General features: G+C 43.2%; 1 protein-coding gene across 1 annotated transcript; it reads left to right on the plus strand.

Annotated features, from left to right (window-relative positions):
• The first annotated feature begins 11,365 nt into the window (after positions 1-11,365).
• On the plus strand, positions 11,366-11,935 carry LOC139354585 (uncharacterized). The gene has a single exon (XM_070998845.1). It carries the CDS (start codon positions 11,366-11,368, stop codon positions 11,933-11,935), a length of 570 nt encoding a protein of 189 aa, XP_070854946.1.
• Positions 11,936-21,816: the final 9,881 nt, after the last annotated feature.

Genomic DNA, 21,816 nt, shown 5'->3' on the forward strand with positions numbered 1-21,816 from the left:
ACACGAGCACTACTTTAATCAAAACCAAACTTCACCCTGCCCCTTTTGCCAAGGCGACAATAACATACCCCACCTATTAAATTCATGCACTTCACTCCTCCATACAAAACTATGTATCTTCAAAAACACAAACCCAATAATTCTCCTCAATGAACTCAACCCAGATAATTTAGAAAAAATCTTACTTTTCTTAAAAGCTTCAAACCTATACCACAAAATTTAACAAAATACCCCAAATGTACATAAATAAAAATTTACCAACTTAGTAGCCAAAATACAACGAACAATATGTAATCAAACTAATAGACTTAATATCATTAACCTTAAAAGCCGAGGGCCTTGTTGCCAGCGCTTTACCAACTAAGTTAGTCTAGTTTTGTAAACTTCTATATCTGTAATAATAATAATATTAATAATTACATATACGGAGCTAAAACGAGTTGCACTTTTTATCGCTTAATATCTGCCAAACGGCAGATAGGGCAAAAAGGGTTATGCAACAAAAATTGAGGAATCTCAAGGGCTATATGATTTAAAATTTAAAAAGAAATCGTTTGACTCAATTTTGAGAAAATAGTCAAAAAGTGGTTTTAAAAAATAACTTTTTATCATAACTCTAAATCTATTATATTCAGACAATTTTACTGTATAAAAAGTATTTAGCAAATTAAATTATCTTTTCATAAATATATAGCACGTTTCTGTAGCATTGGTTGTTTAGATACTATAATCATTTTAAATCTGCCTTTTTTTTTTGATTTCCCGCTAAACTAGCGGGTTTTTCCAAAAGTCGTAGAACAAACGTTTTCTATTTCAAGCTGCTTTATACACCCATAGGGTTTCCAAAACCCTAAAACTAAGATGGGATGCATACAAACCCACACACAAAGGGACAAACATTTTCATTTCGGGAAGAAGAAGAAAATCTTGTTTTTTGAACAAACAACAAATGAGGTGTCATTCGACGCGTATTCTCAGTAAGAATAAAACTAGCTAAACAGCCGGGGGCTTTTATCCCCACCGTATCCAGCAGCTCTAATTTTCTAAATTTTTACTTTTACACTTTCACCGCTTTTTCTCCCAAACAAATCTATATTTCGAAAGTCTTGGTATGCAATCTTCTTAGTTTTTGCAATACCTTTCGATCGGTGTTGCGATCGGACCATAATTGCAGATTTTCAATTCTGCGGCTATATATAGTAGTTGTCTTCGCACGCTCTCTTGCGCGCTTCGCCACTACGTTTACTGCCGTCCACAGTGATCTATGAAATATTTCGACGTGCAATAAATTGGGACCTGATCGAGGAATTTCTAGGATCACTGTAAAGTTGTTCATGGTGCCGGACTTTACATCGAGCTGTGCAACTGACCGTAATCAAGGTGCATCAGTTCGTGTCGAAGTGTTGGTATATCTACCAAAAGCTTGATTAGTTTTTGTTCCGAAATTGTTTTTATTAATCGACCCAAAGATTTTTCAAGGATACTTGATACACATCAAATGGTTCATGGTCGCCTTGCCATTTTCAACAAAACATCTACATCGTTATCGAATTCTTTGTATTTGTCGCGAAAAGCGGCACAGAAGGTATTCCAATGGAGTTGGTTCAGCTTCTTGTGAAAATGCCAGTACCAGTCAGTGGTTTTACCAGCTAACAGTAAGTGTAAATGAGCGCAAAGTAATTGATAAACTGCCTGTACCCCGGCTTGTGTTTGCACTAGACAATGGTGAGAACTTTGTAGATAATTGTCAAAGAATTGTTTATGAAACACATGACTAAATCTAGTTTTGATAGTTTCCTGTTCGCTTGTCATAACCTGCACGCATATGTTGCGGGTTCTTGGGTATTCTGGGTTTGAATTCGGTGAGTTGTTTTCAAAAATTTTCTGTATTTTTTTTTTTTACTTTTTAATCTTTGAACATTCAAATAAAATCTATCGTTTTCCATGCATAACCACTAGCAATATCACAAACTAATAGCGGAGTGACCTGTCTACTTTGTATTGATAATCTAATTTAATCAATCCTAAATGGTCTGGACTTTAGGCCACAAGTTAAACCCTATAATTCCTATCCAGGACTAGATTAAATCCTCTTTAAGCGTAGATTTTGTAGATGTATCCGGTCGACTATTTCCTATTGAAGAATTTGTAATCGTATATTCAAGGACTCAAAAAGCAAACTCCTACATTACTCGAAATGTTGTTGTGAATAAGGAAATCGTTTAGTTCCTCTCAGAATGCTAAGTCCTATCTTTACCGGTTGGGTTGTCTCTATATGCAAGACTGTGATCCCCAAGTTCCAGGTATCGACTACGAAAAAAATATTAAAAAAGTTAAGTCGGAAATTGGATGGTTTTTACCAAAGCCTTTCTTTATATGAGTGGGATGGTCAGGATGATGTTAGTTCCTACTTATCTTTGTTATCAGCGACGTGCCGAAATTATGTAGTATGCGCCTGCTTTGGTTGTAATTGGCACAACTACAACCACACATCTGGGTTTCTGAAGATAGAGTTCTGTGCACTATACATCGCTCTATGGTTCGCTCTTCGGAGTTGTCGGGGTTCTTTCTATTTTTTCATTCCCTTAGCACGCTTGCATAATAAGATAAGTGCACATTCGGAAGTTATCTACTGGTGGACTAAAAAAAAGGATGGGTCTCTAAATGTTGTTAGGTAGAACAGGCCGTTTAGTTTGTAAATTAGATGTCGCTTTCACATTCTACTTTAAACCCTCCCGACCAGGGCAATATTGGAGTCTAGTTCTAATTTAATTATTGACGGAATTCCTATCAAATTATTCACAGGTATATGGGAGAAGGAAGTCCACTAAATCCCGGATGAAGGAAAACAAAACAACTATAACCAACATTTCTAATTAAACAAAGCCAATCAACTTGTTTTCGTCGACTATTCAAATCTTCACGTCTTAGTCTAACTACTTATAGCTATGTCACGGATGTATATCACAATTGAGAAACTTTTTTTTTTTTTTTTTTTTTTTTAAATGCTTTGCTATTTATTTATTGAATCTTCTCCCTTTGGATACTAACAATAAGTGTATCAAATCTTAGACTAATTAATCTAACTCACAGTCATATGACTGATGTTGTGCTAAAGGGGCCCGAAAGTTATAGCTGGCTTGGCAGGTCGTTGCGTTGTAGACGGGATCGGCTGGAAACCCAAGTCAAGCCTCTTGCGAGGCGATTGGGGTGCACAGAGAGTTTTTCGTTGTAGGACGCTTTTTGTTTGTCTATTTCATCTTTAACGGTAAGAATGCTTAGGTCCCTGTGGATGTTTTGGTTGCGAATATACCATGGTGCCCCAGTGATAGTTCGCAGGATTTTCGATTGAGCGCGCTGTATAATGTCTATGTTGCTTCTGCTGGCGTTCCCCCATAGCTGGGAGCCATATGTCCAGATGGGCTTGAGAGTGGAGTTGTAGAGCAAAACCTTGTAGTCCAGACGCAGGGGCGAACGAGCGTTAAGAATCCAGTGGAAGCTGCTGGCCTTTAGTTTTAGATGTACTTTCTTGCGTTCGATGTGTCTTCTCCAGGTTAGTCGTCTGTCAAGGTGGACGCCGAGATACGTTACATCGTTGACTTGGGGAATCTGCGTATTATTCAATAATAGTGGAGGGCATGTTTGCCTGTTGAGAGTAAACGTTATGTGTTTACATTTTTGTTCATTTATTTTAATCCGCCAATCAGATAGCCACCTCTTTACTACGAGGAGGTGGTTTGCTAGCTGTGTTGTGGCTCGGCCTGGGCACCTCGAGCGACTTAAAATTGCGGTGTCGTCAGCGAACGTTGATGTTGTTAGCTGCTCGTTCGTGGGAATATCCGCTGTGTATAGGAGGAACAGAGTAGACCCTAGCGCGCTTCCTTGCGGGACTCCAGCTTTGATAATGTAGTCGTCGGATGTTGTTGTATTGCACCTTACTGCGAAGGTCCTGTTGTATAGATACGACTCAAGAAGCTTGTGAGTGTAATCAGGTAAGTGTGTTTTGATTTTGTGCATGAGGCCATCTAGCCATACTCGATCGAAGGCTTGAGATACATCGAGGAATATTGCGCTGCAGTATTCCCGATGCTCAAAGGCTGTGCGTATTTCTGATGTTATTCTGTTAACTTGTTCTATTGTTCCATGGTTTTGACGAAATCCAAATTGATGAGCAGGGATAACATTGTGTGCTCCTAGATATGGTGTTATGCGAGTTAGAAGGCATTTTTCGAACAGCTTAGACAGACACGATAATAAACTAATTGGTCTGTAGGATGACGGAATTGTGTGGTCTTTTCCGGGCTTCGGTATCATAATGATAATAGATTTTTTCCATTTTTTCGGATAGTAGCCGAGAGTTATAATCCCATTGAAGAGCTTACAGATAACCTCAATGGCAGAGTTTGGAAGTTCGATTAACATTTTTGGGGTTATTTGGTCACCGCCCGGGCCCTTTTTTGGTTTCAGTTCCCCAATTACTTTCGCGATCTCCTTTGGCTGAAACAATGGTGGTAGGGAAATAGATTCAGATTCGATTTGTGGTAGGAAAAATGAACCAGTGGCAGGGTTCGGCTGGAAGACGTTTCTTAGATGTAACGCAAAAGTTTCGGCTCTATCTTCGTCGCTGCGGGCCCAGATGCCAGATGAGTTTCTTATCGGAGTCACTGTTTCGATTGGAGAGCTCAGATTTGGGTGAGCCCTCCACAGAGGATGTTTTGTACTGGTTGGCGATAGTTATACCCGTTACTCGTAGAGTAAAAGGGTATACTAGATTCGTCGGAAAGTATGTAACAGGCAGAAGGAAGCGTTTCCGACCCCATAAAGTATATATATTCTTGATCAGGATCACTAGCCGAGTCGATCTAGCCATGTCCGTCTGTCCGTCTGTCCGTCTGTCCGTCTGACCGTCTGTCCGTCTGTCCGTCTGTCTGTCCGGATGAACGCTGAGATCTCGGAAACTATGAGAGTAAGGCTATTGAGATTTGGCGTACAGATTCCTGAGCTTCTTACGCAGCGCAAGTTTGTTTCAGTAGACTGCCACGCCCACTCTAACGCCCACAAACCGCCCAAAACTGAAACTCCTACAGTTTTGATGCTAGATAGAAAATTTTAACTGAAATGTATTGTTCTCATCAATACCTATCGATTGAACTAAAAAAAAGTTTGCCACGCCCACTTAAACGCCCACAAACCGCGAAAACCTGTGACGCCCACAATTTGCATGCTAGATAAAAAAAATGTATTGGTGTCGTCAATACCTATCGATTGATCCAAAAATAAATTTGCCACGCCCACTCTAACGCCCATAACGCTTAAATCTGTCTACCGCCGGTAGGTGGCGCATTTTAATCTCGCTTTGCTGCTTGCATATCTCCATTTCCCTTTGAGTAACGGGTATCTGATAGTCGAGGTACTCGACTATAGCGTTCTTCCTTGTTTTGTAATGTACTGCAGCTGTGCATTTTCTGTTTCTTGCTTTAGAGCTCGATTTAGTGAGCGAGTGGCTTCCTTAAGACGTTGTTTTGATGACGGCGATCTGTTGGCTTGCCGGGCACGTCGCAGGCGCCTCTTTTCTAGGACTAACCGTTCAATTTGCAGATTAGTTTTGAAGTGGTTGGTTTGCGCGTCCCTGCCTTGTGGTGTTGAGATAGTGGCTGCCTCCACGAATACTTCTTCAAGAGCATCGGTAGAGCAGTCGATGTCCGCTTCGATGTTGAAGTGAGGTGTTAATTTGATGTGTGAGCTTACATACTTTTTATATTTTAACCAGTTGGTTCTGTGCGACGTCAGCCTGAGGGGGTGATCTGTGGTTCTTGTGCTTTGAAGAAGAGTTATTAGCACTGGCGAATGGTCTGACGACAAGTCCGAAAGCGCTTTGGCGCTTATTATATTGCGGGGAATGTTTTTTGTCACCGCAAAGTCTATTAGGTCTGGAACTTTCCTGGGGTCTGTTGGCCAGTATGTGGGGCTGCCAGGGGAAACATAGTCTAATTTGTTGTTCGGTTTTATGATTGCATTGTATAATTGCCTTCCTTTGGGAGTCACAAGGCGTGATCCCCAGTGCGTGTGTTTGGCATTATAGTCCCCTGCAGCTATAAAGCGGTCTCCAAGCAAGTTGTAGAAGTCCATGAATTGTCCTTCAGAAATTGTAAATCGAGGCGGGCAGTAGACAGCGGCTATGGTGAGGTTTCCGTTGCCTGACTGCACTTTGATAGACGTGGCTTGCAGGTAATTAGTTGAAAACCTTTGGTGAAAGTGGTGCTTGATGCGTTCCCTGATTAGGATGCCGGTTCCGCCGTGGGCTTTACCATCTGGATGGTCTCTGCGATAGAAAGTGTAGCCTCTTATTTGGAAGTTGTATTTGTTTGTGAGGTGCGTCTCTACCAGTAGCATAATGTCGATATGATTTTCATTCAGGAACTGTGTTACTTCAAGGTTGTGCCGTGAAACGCCATTGGCGTTCCACATTGTTATTCGTAGGTTTGCCATCTGATTATTTGGACTGCTTAGCTGCAAGTAGCTGTAACACCATGTTCTGGTTTTGAACCAGTGTTTGCATGGTCGTTTTCATGAATGACATGAGTTCCATCATACTTTGTTGCATGGTGACCATCATAGTTTCCAGAGTGCTTTGCGACTGTTCTTGGATCTGCTGAGCGTTTCCTAGATTAGACTGGAGTGGGTTTTCCGTCCCCGATCGAAGGGCATCGGCGTATGAGAATCCTGTCTGGGTATTTAGTTGACCAAAGGAGGATCTTGCAGCCGTGCCGAAAAATACTTCCGGCGTCGTACGCGAGTAAGTGTACGCATTTTGGGTTTTCTGATGACGCGTTGCTATCACTTTTCGCATGCGGTCCTTCATCTCCTTGTAGACCGGACAGCCCCTGTAGTTTGCCGTGTGGTTACCTTGGCAGTTAACGCATTTTTTCTTTTTGGGGTCTTCTTTGTTGGCAGGGCAGTTAGCCGAATTGTGGAAGTCTCCACAAGCTACACAGACTGTTCGAAGCGAACAGTATGCCCTGGTGTGTCCATACTCCTGACAATTTGTGCATTGCACTGGGCCGTTCCTTTTATGTGGCTCTTCCACGTTAATTCTTCGGTGCAATAAGTATTGCAGGTTATAAATGACCCCATTTCATTTTTCTTCAAGACTCTGCTGTCTGGCTCCAGCTCGACCCTGAAGAGTGGTTGCGGCTCCTTGTTCCTGTTTATAATGTTACTGACGTTCTTTGCAGAAAACCCCTTTTCCTTAAGAGCATCGATAACTTCCTTGGCGGTTACGTCGGGCTCGATTCCTTTTATTACCACTTGCAGGCCCTTGCTGCTTTTTAGTTGGTACGTGTAGTAGCTTTTCTTAGCTTCCTCCAGGTATTTGGATACTGCTCGGAAATGTTCTTCAGATTTGGTCTGAAGCTTGGTTTCATGGATATCCCCTTTTGTGACCGGAACAACATGAAAGTTTCCGTCTCCGGTCAGCGCAACAATTTTGTTGACCAGGGCGTTCGAGATTTTCTCCCTAATGTAAATTGGTGGGGGCTTAGGTTTCGGTTGGGTCTCCTGAGCCCGTACTGATTCATTTTCTGCTAGAAGCGCAAATCGATTGCTGTCGGATCTCCCGGGTAATATATCTTCTACTTGGACACGGTTTATTTTTGACTTATTACCTACCGCGGTGTTCTGCGGGCTAAGCTTACGCTTGATATGGATGTACCGATCTAGTCCGGTCTGTATGGCCGGACCCGCTTGCTGAATTTTGTTTTGGTTTTGATTTGTTGTCGTTGTTTTTGTTGCCGTTGTATTTAGAGCTGCGGTTGCAGTCGATTCCGAAATAATAGTCGTAGCTGTGGTTGTCGTTGGTTTTTTTGCCGTAGCCGTAGTTGTTGCTGACAAATTTAGTGCGGATGCAGAAGTTTTGCCGTTGCATGTTGTTGGTGCGCCAGGGGTCGAAACTGATGGTGGGGGGGTTTTGCATTGTTGACTCCACGCCGTCGGAGTAGGGGTAGCCGTAAGTAAGCATGGTGAGCAAGATCGTGCTCTTTGGCTATCGACCGACAGTAGGGTCGTTTTTTGCACTTCGCTATCACGCGTTGAGACATACGAAAAGTAACCGTCTCTTCGGCTCGCGGAGCTGAGTCGCTCTTTATTCTGTTCGTAGCTCATTGAGCTTTATTAGCGTGGCACTTATTTATTATTATAAGATAAAATAATTATGTGCTAGTTTAAGACATTACACCGATTTTGTGGGTTGAAACCTAAATTTCTTTGGGTTTTAGCGTCTTTTCGCTTATTTGAAATTAACCTGTTTAGTTTTTGTGTTTTGTTTGCATTAATTTATCAACTTTCTTGCACTTTTCGCGGAGCTCGCACAAGACACGTCCACTCTCTTCAGCGGTCGTAGTTCCTGAGAAACTGATCCTTAATTCCTGTTCAATACCGAGGAGTCTCGCACGCAACTGTTCTGTTCAAAAAGGATCTCTGCCCGATCACACACTTACAGAATTCAACGTCAGACTCACACAAGTGGGAAACCGACGTTTAACAACACTATCACCTGCACCGTAACTTACTATTTCAAATTCAAACACTCAATTCAACGTCAGACTCACACAAGTGGGAAACCGACGTTTAACAACACTATCACCTGCACCGTAACTTACTATTTCAAATTCAAACACTCAATTCACAATTTGACTACAGATATTTGGCATGGTCTGGACCATCCTGCTGGACTGGGGGTGACATGCTTATCTCCCCAAACCATAATAAATTTTTGGTCACGTGTGACATATTAAATAATAAATGGACTAAAAGCTAATTTTTAGGTCATGCACTCCCTGAAAATGTTGTTTTTTTTTTTTAATTTTTGTCTTTTTTTATAGGTAACGAATGGCTTAATATTTTGGGTCATCGTTTGCATTTTACCTAGAAATTTTTGACAGCTTCAAGAATTTTAAATTAAATTTGTTTGTAAGATATTGATGTTGGACATAACCAAATAATAATTGTATTGCTAATAATTATATAATCAATTATTTAAGGAACTATTTTATATATTATAAAGTGAGTTGCAGAGGTCTACTCAGAGAAAACCAGTTTTCAAAGTTCATGATTTCCATATTTTCGGTTTCAAAAGTGGGCCAAGTTCTCAAAACCTCGATCGAAGTCTGTTTGGTTTGCAAATGGCTTTTGAGAATGTGTGTTCTCGATATAGAGATGAAGTCTTCTGGGCTTCAACAAAAAATCTTTCTCGGTTTCAACATCGAATGGATCTCGATTTCTTGATGAATCGTTCATGGATTCAATCATAAATCGTTCTCGCTTTTAGTTTCCAATCTCCAATAAAAATGCTAAATTTCTTAAAATTTCGGCATCCCTTTTGTACCTTAGGCACTCTTAAGAAAAACCGGCACCTAAAGCATTAAAATATAATTTATATTAAGCATACATGTATCTCTTACATTTGTTTTGTTGCGGAACTGCTATATTTTGTTTGGGACTGCACCGACCAGCTCGGCCATTCCTCAGGGCGGAGCACCCCCCTAAAAGCATCGGACACACAAAAAATGTGACAAATTTACATTAAAAAACAATCCACTCAAATAGGGAAATAAAACGTTTTTATTCTACACAATATCTTTGGTCCTTCTAGCCAAATTTAGTTACTGATAAACATGGATCAGCTTAAACTTTTGAAGGCAGCTAGAAGTCGTGTGAAAGCAAGCATTACGCGTTTGCTAACGGCGTCTCAAGATCCACGTGCGGGATCAAAATGGGAGCTTGATGAAATACAAGTTTCATTGGAAAGGCTCAACATCGTATGGAATGAGCGACCAAATGGCCCTTTTGACGAAGAAGAAGGGTACGTCGATCCAGCCATCGACAACGAAAGGTACGAGGACAAGAACTTACAAGCGACCACATTATTTCGCAACCTCATACGCACCTGTGAAGAATCTCAGGAGAATGAAAGAGAAGGCAACAACTTCAGACAACCTGGCAACCCTGATGAGGCCGCATCAATGCGAACCTAGTTCGTTTTCTGGAACAACAACAGCAGCTCAATGAGCGTTTGGCTGAGCAACAAGCAACGCTTTTAAACTGGGCACCAAATGTAATGCATAATGAACTGCCGAGAATCCACATCAAGCTGTTCACTGGCGACTACTAGGAGTGGCCAGCCTTTAAAAACATCTTCGAGAGTACGGTCCATAGCAAGCAGCATTTGACAGAAATACAAAAGTTGCACTACTTGAAAACGTACATCAGTGTAGAAGCAGCTGACTTGATAAGGCATATGCCAATAACGGATGCAGCTTACGATGTTGCTTGAGCTTGCCTAATTAACCGGTACAATAGACTACGTCACATTGTTAACACTCTGCTGGAGACATTTGTTAACTTACCTTCGAACGCCAGAGCAGATGTAACAGTTCAGCGGAAGGTGACGGACGGAGCCACCGAAATTGTAAGCGGCCTGGATGCAGCAGGGCAAACTAATAGCGACTGCTGGATTATACACTTAATCCTAGCCAAGATCGATGCTGAAACCCGTCGCAAGTGGATTGAAGGAAGCCGGGAACTGGAATCTCCGTCTGTGGATGATCTACTAAAGTTTTTAGACCGACGTTGCGAGGAATTCGAGCTCAGCAAAAGGGAGTCAGACATAGACTCCAAGGTTGGCCCACAACATGGCAAGACAAAGCGATCGTCACACGCTTTTGTATGAATGGAAGCAAATACTTGTGTGAAGTGTAACTCCAAGGAGCACAAGATTTACGCCTGCTCAAAGTTTGATGAATTGTCAGTCGAGCAGAGACGCACATTTGTAAAGGCTAAATCCCTGTGTTTTAACTGCCTTAAGCCTGGGCATGTGTCGCGAAAGTGTTAATCCAAATTCACATGCAAGTTTTGCCATAATCGTCATCACTCTCTGCTACATGCAGATATTCTTAATTCGCAAGCCGCTGTCACTTTGACTTACTCACGAGATGATGAAAGGCACATCCCAAGCGATCCCGAAGATGCTACGGCCACAATCAGCCATATCGCACGGGCACAAATGGCTCCCACAGCTGAATCCTTGTGCAACGGATCAACAATCGCAACACAGCCACAAGAGCTACGAGAAAGTGCATTGCCAACAGCTCTAGTGTTTGTTTAAAGCGCAACAGTATCGCACATTTCCTGCCGGGTGCTTTTGGACAGTGGTTCGGAACTGTCGTACATCTCCGAGCGGTGCGTACAGGCACTCGGACTGGTACGCTCACCGTCACGAATTTTGGTGACCGGAATCTCGTCAATCAAAGCTGAGACTACTAGAGGCTTCAGCACACTGGACTTGAGGTCAAGGATCTCAGATCACACAATGAAGGTACGTGCTCACGTACTCAGCAAAATTACCTCCACGTTGGCAAGACACGATATCGCCGCCTCAGCACTCAAGGCGTTCGCTGGCTTTGAGCTTGCGGATTCTGACTATCAGTCGTTGGCGCCAGTTGATTTTCTCCTGGGCAGCGACTACGATTTGACCGTGCTCACCGGACAAAAGATGTTCGACAACCAGGGAAACATCATCGCCATTTCGACCATATTTGGATGGGTCATAACATCTATTGTTACTACTGGATGTTCATCTACAACAACAATGCACATGGCTATTGACATTGACGAATCGCTGCGGCGCTTTTGGGAGCTGGAGGATGTCAACCAGGAATTCCTTGGGAAACCAGAGGACGATGTAGTTGAACAGCACTTTGTGAAGACGCATACTCGGGACTCTAAAAGGCGCTACGTCGTCGAACTTCCTTTCAAAAACTGCAAGGAACAGTTTTCGGATACTTTACAGGGAGCGTTAACAAGATTCAGGGGTGTAGAGCGCCGCCTAAAGAAAGACCCCAATCTGCATTCACAGTACGTGCAGTTTATGCGAGATTAACTTCAGTTGGGCCACATGCGAGAACTGTCGCCAGAAGACATTGACAAAGGGCCGAGCTTTTACTTGCCACATCATCCTGAAATTACCCAAAAATTACGGGTCGTATTTGACGGCTCATTCAAGAACACGAATGGACGGTCCTTAAACGAAGATCTGCACATTGGGCCCAGCATTCTACGAAACCTTTTCTCGATTTGCATGCGTTTCAGAATGTTCTAGTTCGTTTTCTCAGCAGATATTGTCAAAATGTATCGACAAATCTGGGTGGCTGCCAACCATTGTGGCTATCAGCGAATTGTTTGAAGAGAAGATGAAACGACTCCTATAAAACACTATGAACTGTCCACGGTAACATACGGAAAATCCTGAGCTCCATTTTTGGCAGTGAGGGTCCTGGATCAGTTAGCTCACGACCATCAACACGACTTTCCTACCGCTGCAAAGATCTTGAAGGAGCAGTTTTATGTGGACGACGTACTGACGGGAGCACATACCGAGGAGGAGCTCATTCGCAATCAAAATGAGTTGATCCAGTTGATTAAATGTGCAGGCATGGAACTTGGTAAATGGGTTTCCAATTCATCTTGTGTCGCTGACAGATCTCTCGCTACAAGGCAAAGGATCCAATTGTACAGCAAAGGTTCTTGGCATTCATTGGGATCCAGAAGAGGATATGTTATCCTACAAAGTTTGCCTTACAACAAATCCGCACAACACCAAACGCCAAGTGCTGTCAGATGTTGCACGCATTTTTGACCCGCTGGGTATTCTGTCGCCAGTGGTAGTGCAGTTTAAAATTCTGTTCCAAGAATTGTTCCACTTCGAACTGCATGGATTTTCAGATGTCTCCATCAAGGCATATTCCGCAGTCATCTATAATATAGCAGAGTGGTTCGAGCAAATGGCACCGTATTCAGTATCGTCTTGAACTGTGTGGTGCTTTGCTACTGAGCCGACTGTTCTTATCAGACAAGGCTGCGCCACAACACAAGGATATTGAAGTACATGCATTGTGTGACTCAACCATAGTCTTGGCCTGGCTTTCACATCCACCATCTAAGCTTAAAACATTTGTAGCCAATAGAACCTCAGAAATACTCGAAGCCTTACCGCGCATAAAAGAGAGTTTGGCGGACTGCGCCACACGAGGAATGCTTGCTTCGGACCTTCTCCATTTTGACTTATGGTGGATGGGACTTTCATGGCTACAAGATTTAGAAAGGCTTGCGGTAGAGTTGACCTCTAAGAAGTTATGTTCTTCCCTTTTAGAAAACCATGGCGGAGAAGAAGTGAAGACCACCGGATTAACCGCACAGGAAAGCTGCTCATTGTCACCAATCGAAGCTTCGACTCAACGCGTCTCGTCCTGGACAAAGCTAGTACGCGTTGTAGCGTACGCCTTACGCTTCATCCAAAAGACCAAGGCCATTAAATCTGTAACGCTGGCATATGGAAAGATTCTCACCTTTGAGGAGATTCGGCCTGCTCGCATTCTTTGCCTGCAAGAGGCTCAGAAAATTTTTTTAGAAGACCGCAAGCTACTGACGGAAAACAAGCCACTTCACAGACGCTCCCAGTTGGTGAAGTTCTCGCCGATTACCTGCAAAGATGGCCTTCTTTGAGTTGGTGGACGACTGGACAACTCACAATTGCCAATTTGTAATTGTTCGTCAAAAGTACTGGATCTTTGGTGCGCGCAATCTGATAAGAAATCTGGTTCACAACTGCATCAAATATTTCCGCCAACGTAAACTCACGGAGCACCAATTCATGGCCGATCTACCAAGCATCCGTATAACAAAAGCTTTACCCTTTCAGCACTCAGGCTATGACTACGCTGGTCCATTTATACTAAAGGAATGGAGAGGGCGCAGTCCCCGAAAAACTAAGGGCTACATATGCCTCTTTGTTTGCCTAGTAACATCAGCCATACATTTGGAACTGGCCACCGATCTTAGCACAGACACATTCCTGGCATGTCTTCGGCGTTTCATGTCTCTTAGAGGAAAATGCTCACAAATCTTCAGCGACAACGGGACGAATTTTGTTGGTGACAAACGGGCCTTAGATGAGATTCAGCTATTTTTATCTTCGCAGGAGCATCAACGCAATCTAACACAATCGCTGGCCAATGATAGAATCAAATGGAGTTTTATACCTCCCCATTCGCCACATTGGGAGGGAAGTGGGAGTCATCAGTACGTTCCGTTAAATTACAACTGCGTCGAGTAATGGGAAAAACGGTTCTTACCTTTGAACAAATGCAAACTCTGATCGCTCAGATCAGTGCAGTGGTAAACTCGCGACCGTTATGCTACACACCTGACACTGACCTTACCTACTTGTCTCCGGCACACTTCTTAATTGGACGCCCATTCACAACTGTTCCAGAGCGAGATCTGACTCATTTGCCGATCAATCGTCTGGACTATTGGCAGCACTTGCAATCGATGTATCAAGGGTTTTGGAAACGCTGGCATCAAGAGTATTTGACATCCCTACAGCAACGTGGAAAGTGGAGCAACAAGGAACGCAACATCGCAGTAGATAATATAGTCCTCGTCAACGACTCAAATCTCCCTCCAGCAGTTTGGATACTAGCCCGTATAGTGGAAACTCATCCTGGACCAGATGGACTTGTACGCGCTGTAAAACTTAAGACGTCTACTGGAGATATGACGCAGCCCATCAACAAGTTATATGTATGGCCTAATTTTGAAACATTGTTTCAGGGCGCCCTGGATTTGATGAACGTATTACAGCCGTTATTTAATTTTGAATCTTATTCTATCTTTGGTATATGAAATACTAACTTTGCCCTTTTTAATATAATTTTGTGCTGCGTCACACTTTAAAGATTTATTAGGACTTAGTGTAAAAACTAAAACTGAAAGCGTCGGACACACAAAAATTGTAACAAATTTAATCATTGAAATACAGTCCAATCAAATCGGGAAATAATTCGTTTTTATTCTACACCAGGGGGTCTACAGCTGCTCCATCTCCCCCATTACGCTTAGTTTAGTAAGTGTAAAATTAATATATGTTATCTATAAATTTGTCCTAAACCTTAATACATCCTTGGCCGACACACGATGCAATTTGACCACTGTTTTTTATACCCGTTACTCGTAGAGTAAAAGGGTATACTAGATTCGTCGGAAAGTATGTAACCGTCCGACTGTCCCTCTGTCCGTCCGTCCGGATGAACGCTGAGATCTCGGAAACTATAAGAGCTGGGCTATCGAGATTTGCCATGCAGATTCCTGAGCTTCTTACGCAGCGCAAGTTTGTTTCAGCAATATGCCACGCCCACTTTAACGCCCACAAACCGCCCAAAACTGTGGCTCCTACAGTTTTGATGCTAGAATAAAAATCTTAGCTGAAATGTATTGTTCTCATCAATACCTATTGATTGACCAAAAAAAAGTTTGCCACTTTAACGCTTACAAACCGCACACAAACTTCAAAAAATCGTTAAAATGAACGTTGATATCTCGAAAACTATCAAGGATAGAGAATTAGGATCTCAGATTTAGATTCCGTAGCCTTGTACGCAGCGCAAGTTTGTTACGCGAATATAGCACGCCCACTCTAACGCCCACAAACAGCCCAAACCTGTGACGCCCACAATTTTCATGCTAGATAACAAATTTTAACTGAAATGTGTTGGTCTCGTCATTACCTATCGATTGATCAAAAAAAAATTGCCACGCCCCCTCTAACGCCCATAACGCTTAAATCTGTCCACCGCCGGTAGGTGGCGCACTTCAATCTCGCTTTGCTGCTTGCATATTTCCATTTTCCTTTGGTGCCTCTAGCTGAGTAACGCGTATCTGATAGTCAAGGTACTCGACTATTGCGTTCTTCCTTGTTTCTTATTTTAGAAATCAAGGCAGGGGGTTGAGGGACAACTACAGACGCCTGATAAGTTGAACGCTTAGCATAAACCCATGTGGAGAAATTGCCACAAAGAGGATAGGTCGCCTGATCCTGAGGAGCTCCGAGCGTTAAGAGGGGAGGTGCTAAGGAACAGGTATATCTGTGACCAAATTTAGACTCAAGGAAACTGAATAAGGGGTCAAATCGGGACCGCAGACGATAAATCCGCATCAATTCACAAGCATTACTTTCTCTGTTACAAAAAGAATTGGTTGATTTGATTGTTTTCTTTCGCTGCCATGGCATGATTACTGGTTGACCGCTCAACGACCGAACAATAATTGGATGGAGGGTAAATATAAAGGCCGCAGTAAGGGTCGCCGCCCGTCGCTGGACCTTCTGAAAACGGTGGTGGGAACCAGGTGGAGATAAGTTGAGCTCAAGGTAACCAAATGTGGGGAGCGATTCGCGTGTCTTGCAGGGCCACCGGGGTGGCGCGGTGCAACCGGATTCTTAATGCTCGGACGGACCTACCGACGTTGTTCTTGTGGCTTGACCAAGAAGGTTCGAGTCCGTTGGTCATTCCGTTGGCTCATATGCTGTCTCTAGATTCTTTCGGACTTGATGTCCGAACAAAGTGAAGAAGGGCGCTTCTCCTGTGGCCGAGTGAATCGCGTTGCAAAGAGATTCCTCAATCTCTGGAAGATCCGCAAAGGATATGTTAATTGGGTGGTTTCGACTCTTTAGTAAGTTTGCCAAATTCTGCTCCACATCTATCACTAACTCCCGGTATTCTTCCCCAGTGAATTCGGTGGTTTTGAAACCAAACAACTCCGTTGGATCCGGTAGCTCTTCCACGCACCGTGAGAGTGTGTCTGCCACGACATTTTCGCTTCCTTCATGGTGCTCGATGTTGAAGTGGAATCTTTGAGGCTGTAACCACCGGACCAACCGTCCCGAAAGATCATTCATGGACATGAGCCACTTAAAGCTCGCGTGATCAGTGATGCAGGTGAATGGCATCCCCTCAACATTCGGCCGGAACTTGCGAACAGCCAGGAGAGCGGCCAGACACTCTTTATCGGTTACGGTGTAGTTCACCTGATATGTATTCATCTTCGCCTAAAAACAATCCGCTGTTCTGTCCGTCTTCGTCTCGACGGAAAAGCATCGCCCGACTCCAACTCCAACTCCCATTGTACTGAATGAAGAAATATCTCTTGAAGTCCGCATTCACCAGGACTAATGCTGCTGCTAAGTCTATCTTCAAGGACTCTACGGCTAGAGTCCGTTGCGTCCGTTTGAATATAAGTCCGTCGACTACCCTCACGTCCGGTAACTTATCCTTATTGGCCTCGACATCCTCCCGTAATTCCTTGTATTCAGGTGATTCAAACTCTGTCATCTCAAAGCCCAGGATTCCGTCATTATCCTCAACCTCCACTTCCTCTACTACCCGAGAAAGCATATGTGCCACGACATTTTCTGAGCCCTTGCGGTGCTTAATGAGGAAGTCAAACGCTGAAGCTTGTAGGACCATCTTGCAAGCCTGCCACTCAGATCCTTGAGAGACAAGCCATTTTAGGCTACAGTGATCCGTTATGACTGTAAATGGCATAATCTCTATATACGTCCGGAAACGTTTCACTGTCAAGACAGCAGCAAAGCACTGCTTTTCAGTAACGCTGTAATTCGCATGCCTTGGGTTCAGCTTTTGAGAAAAGAACTTCTGCCCTTTTTTCAGGGTGTCCGTCGGGGGTGCCGCCAGCTCCGCTAAATTTCTGATGAATCTGCGACACCATTCAGATGATCCTAAAAACCGTCAAACTTCCTTCTACTTATCGGCACCGGCATGTTTTTGATGGCTTCCACCTGGATCGGTTTTTAGAACTCCCTTGCCTATGATAATTCCCAGTTATCGGAGCTCTTTAAAACAAAAACAAGGGAGGACGCTATAGTCGAGTACCTTTTTTTGGGGTCAATCGACAGGTACTGACGAAACTAATCAATTTCAGTTCTTTTAGTTTCCTCGCATCCAAGCAGAGACTATTTTTACCTGGCTTCCTTACCAGGGTAATGGTATTTCTCCAAGCGCTGTCTCTCTTATCTATTGCCCCCAGGCGTAACATTTCGTCTATCTCCTCATAAATCAATTTTTTTACTGCAGGAGACACCGGATAATGACGGTATTTTACCGGAACTGCCCAGTTTACCAGCTCAATTATGTTTTTCATTATGATTGTCCTTCCAAGGCCGTGCACTTCACAGGATAGAAAGGACTTTCCGATCTCCAAAACTCTATTTTCTTTTGCTACCCATCCTTCTCCGGCGTTATTTCCCCGAGGCTTAACATTTGTGGTGATATTCCAAATTCTCGCCAAAAATCGATTCCTAGATAAATCTCTTGTTCGAGAAAAGGACATTCACGGTCTGCACCGTTACATGGTACGGTAGAAAAGGGATTTGCATTTTCTCTTACAGTTCCCTGCAGCCCTTGCCCAATAAACTGACCGACGTCCCAGAATCCAACAACCCTTGTAGTTCCTGCCATTTATACCATTGCATACGGACGCAGGTCTGTTTTGGTTTCTCTTCCTATGGCTGCTAAGGATTGCTGGACTTCTCGTTTTATTTGTCGCCTTTTTCTAAACCGTTCTCTTGTTTTCTTTACCTTCTTTGTTATTAGAGTAATTGCTTCTAGTGGATTTTCATTGAATATGCGATCTCTAATTTCCTTGTATCGGCGAAGTCGTTCCTGGAACGATAGATATGCCCTGTCAGGTGTAGCTTCTTCTGCTGGCAGGTACTCAGTGCTCGATGCGATTTTCCTTACTGCTTTTTCGGATTCTCCACGGGATCTACGCGTGCTTCCCGCTACCTTATCGTTCCGTGAGGTGTTTCCGTGGCTACATTTGGCACATTTCGGCGTGACCGTGTTGGCTAGCCCACAAGTGTAGCGGAAAAGCGCCTTCTGCTCTATTCCACACTGATTGTACATCTGACCCTTCCTCTGGCAATTCCAGCAAATAATTGATTTGTTTATGGAACCGCTAGCTATGGCCTCCACCTCTTCCCTCAACAATTCGGGTTCCTCCCTGTCGTCCACTCCTACTTGTAGCATGCACTTGCTTTTGTTGTATTCGGCACGACTACAACCACACATCTGGGTCTCGGAAGATATAGTTATATGCACTATATATCGCTCTACGGTTCGCTCGTCGGAATTGTCGGGGCTCTTTTCTATCTCTTCTTTCCCTTAGCACGCTTGCATAATAAGATAAGTGCACATTCGGGAGCTATACTACTGGCCGACTAAATTAGGAAAAGGTGGGTCTCTAAATATTGTTAGGTAGAAGAGGCCGTTTAGTATGTGAATTAGATGTCGCTATCACATTCTCCTCTAAACCCTCCCACCATGGCAATATTCCTTTCGTGTTGCCCCAAAGGAATTCCCTTTTCCACTATTGGTTGTGATACATTTGTGGCATGATGTACTTTTCTTCCTAGCTACTTTTCACTGGGCCCACTGATCTAGCTGGATTTGAGGGGATTCTTACATTCTAAATGAATTAACATTACTGAAATTAGCGTAATGTGTGCGGATCAATTATCCGAACGGTGTCTGAATGGACGTTTTAGGCTTAGAGTAAAAGGGCTGATTTGCTTAAGGCGATGGTATGTAAATATTTTGCTATGTGGTAATCATGAGTTTTTAGAACTTATCCTGATCATCATTCATTGGGTCCAGTCCGAGGTGCCGATTTAGAATGAAACTCGCTGTAGGTTATAAATCGCACGTGGATGGATTGAAAGCGCCACCAAGGACCGATCTGCAGTAGGCAGTGATGACTCGCACCTGGTTATGTCGAAAGCGCCACCGAGCGGCGCGCTAGGCTGAACCTGAACTCGGACCGATCTGCAGTAAGCAGTGATGACTCGCACGTGGTTGTTATGTTGGTGCCACCGTCCTCAGTATTTATATCTCCCAATAAAACAAGTGCTGGTAAGCAGTACCCCCTGTACTATAAATGAATTGTTACTACTAAGTAGCTTGTTCTCCCTTCAGGGGGAGTACCCTGTACTTGGGCTGGCCTTGCAACAAGGAATGTGGTCTAACCTCGTGGTTCGCAGGTTATGCCACACGGGCTTAGTGGTAACCGTCACAATTCACCATCGAACGCATAGAAATTTCCAGGCGTCAGCAGCGGCAGTGCAGCACGTTAGCAGCGCAAAGCTGGCTTGCCGGCTGGCCGGGAACTTTTCTAAATCTCGCACAAATTACTACGGCTTCACCGAAACTTAATTTTGGTAATCACCGTGATCGTAAAGCTCTCCGGTAAGGCAGAATAAAAAGAGTCGGCCAGACTAACCGTCGGCTTATATGTTTGGTTTTTTCCTCTTGGCACAATGATTTAAGCTTGTTCGATGCACAATTAGGTAATTCTCTTGATTTGGTGTACTTATGTCGCTGAGAACAAGCGGAATGTACCAACAAAATGTGACTTCAATAGACGCACGTCTGCGAAAATTTGGTTCTGACCAGATCATTCGATTCGCCACGAGGTTTCGGTGTAGCAGAGTCCTAACGGGATTTGATTTGAATCGTCGTGTGTGTTAGCAGCGAGATTTGGAATGTTCTGAACCGTGCTGTCTCTTGTCGGTGTTATCTTCTGAACGACAAAGAGGAAAGTCCAAGGAGAGGAAGATAAAAAAAATTTTTCTGTTTAGAAGGAAAACGTCTTGCTTAAAGCTGCTTGCTGTAAGGCTGGATACTACACGTCAGTTAATACAGCGCATGAGACATGTGAGATGTTATTAACTGAGAAGTCTGCCTCTTTCTTTATTTTTTTTTCATATTTTCTTTATTTTTTTGATTTTTCCTGATTCACCTCGTAATTAGAAGAGCCTACCTAACGTTTGACTTTTGATTTGATGAACACATTTGCAAGATTTGCACTAAACTTCTTAGATGCGTTACATCTCAAATTATAGACTTTGGCGTTATTGTCATGCGACCTCGCCTCCGATTCTTTAGCTTTTTTTTGATGGCAATTTTCAAGGAATCTCGATCGTCAATACTCGTGTCGTCAATCTACAGATCTAATTTCCGCGGACGTTCACAAGCTCGTAAAAAATATGACGAATAGACTGTACTACGGTGTATTGCAGAACGAAGCGCACCATTGTTTTCGATTAGATTTGTATTCCAGTTTGTGCGATCGACTCCTATATACGCACTAATCGCTGCTAGAACTAAACGATTTAATCTTTCGCTTGCGTTTACTTGCGGAGAGTAAATTGCGGTGCACTTATGGGAAACGCTGAATCTAGTCAAAAAGGCTTGGAGCAGGCTAGAACGAATCTGAGAACCATTGTCAGCTAAGATTACTTCGGGAACTCCGAAGGTAAAAAAAACCTGGCTTTGCAAAAAGTCACAAATCATATTGGAGGTGAACTTTTTTAAGGGATAGAGAAACTGGAACTTTGGATAATGGTTTACAACTATTAACAAGCCTGTGTTACCGGCTTTAGATCTACAATATGGCCCTAATGAGTCCATGTACGGATTCTGAAAGGGTCTCTAGGATTCCATTGGCTTTCCCATTGGCGGTCGAAGAACTGTATTGGAACTTTTGGTAGCGAGACACACAGAACACTTTCTAACATAATCCCTAATTTCGGTAACCCAACGTGGCCAAAATAGGTAACGCCATAGTTTCTCTACAAGCTTTCCCATGCCGCAATGGGAAGCATTTGGAGCGTCATGAGCTCGGTATACAAAATGTGGTACCAAGTCATTGGGAATCCATAGCTTCCAAGATTCTTGTTCTTGCTTTGAGTCTCCTGTTGCGATTTCAGTTCTCTTGTAAACAAATTTGTCCACTACCTTGAGATCGGGTAGTCGTTCTTGATTGTTCCGTATGTTTTCTATAAGATCGGTGTACTGAAAGGATAAAAATTCCTTTGCAGTTAAATCTATTATCGGACCCAAATTATCA

The sequence above is a fragment of the Drosophila suzukii genome, unplaced genomic scaffold, assembly GCF_043229965.1.
Source record: "Drosophila suzukii unplaced genomic scaffold, CBGP_Dsuzu_IsoJpt1.0 scf_10, whole genome shotgun sequence".
In the NCBI taxonomy this organism is placed as follows: domain Eukaryota; kingdom Metazoa; phylum Arthropoda; class Insecta; order Diptera; family Drosophilidae; genus Drosophila; species Drosophila suzukii.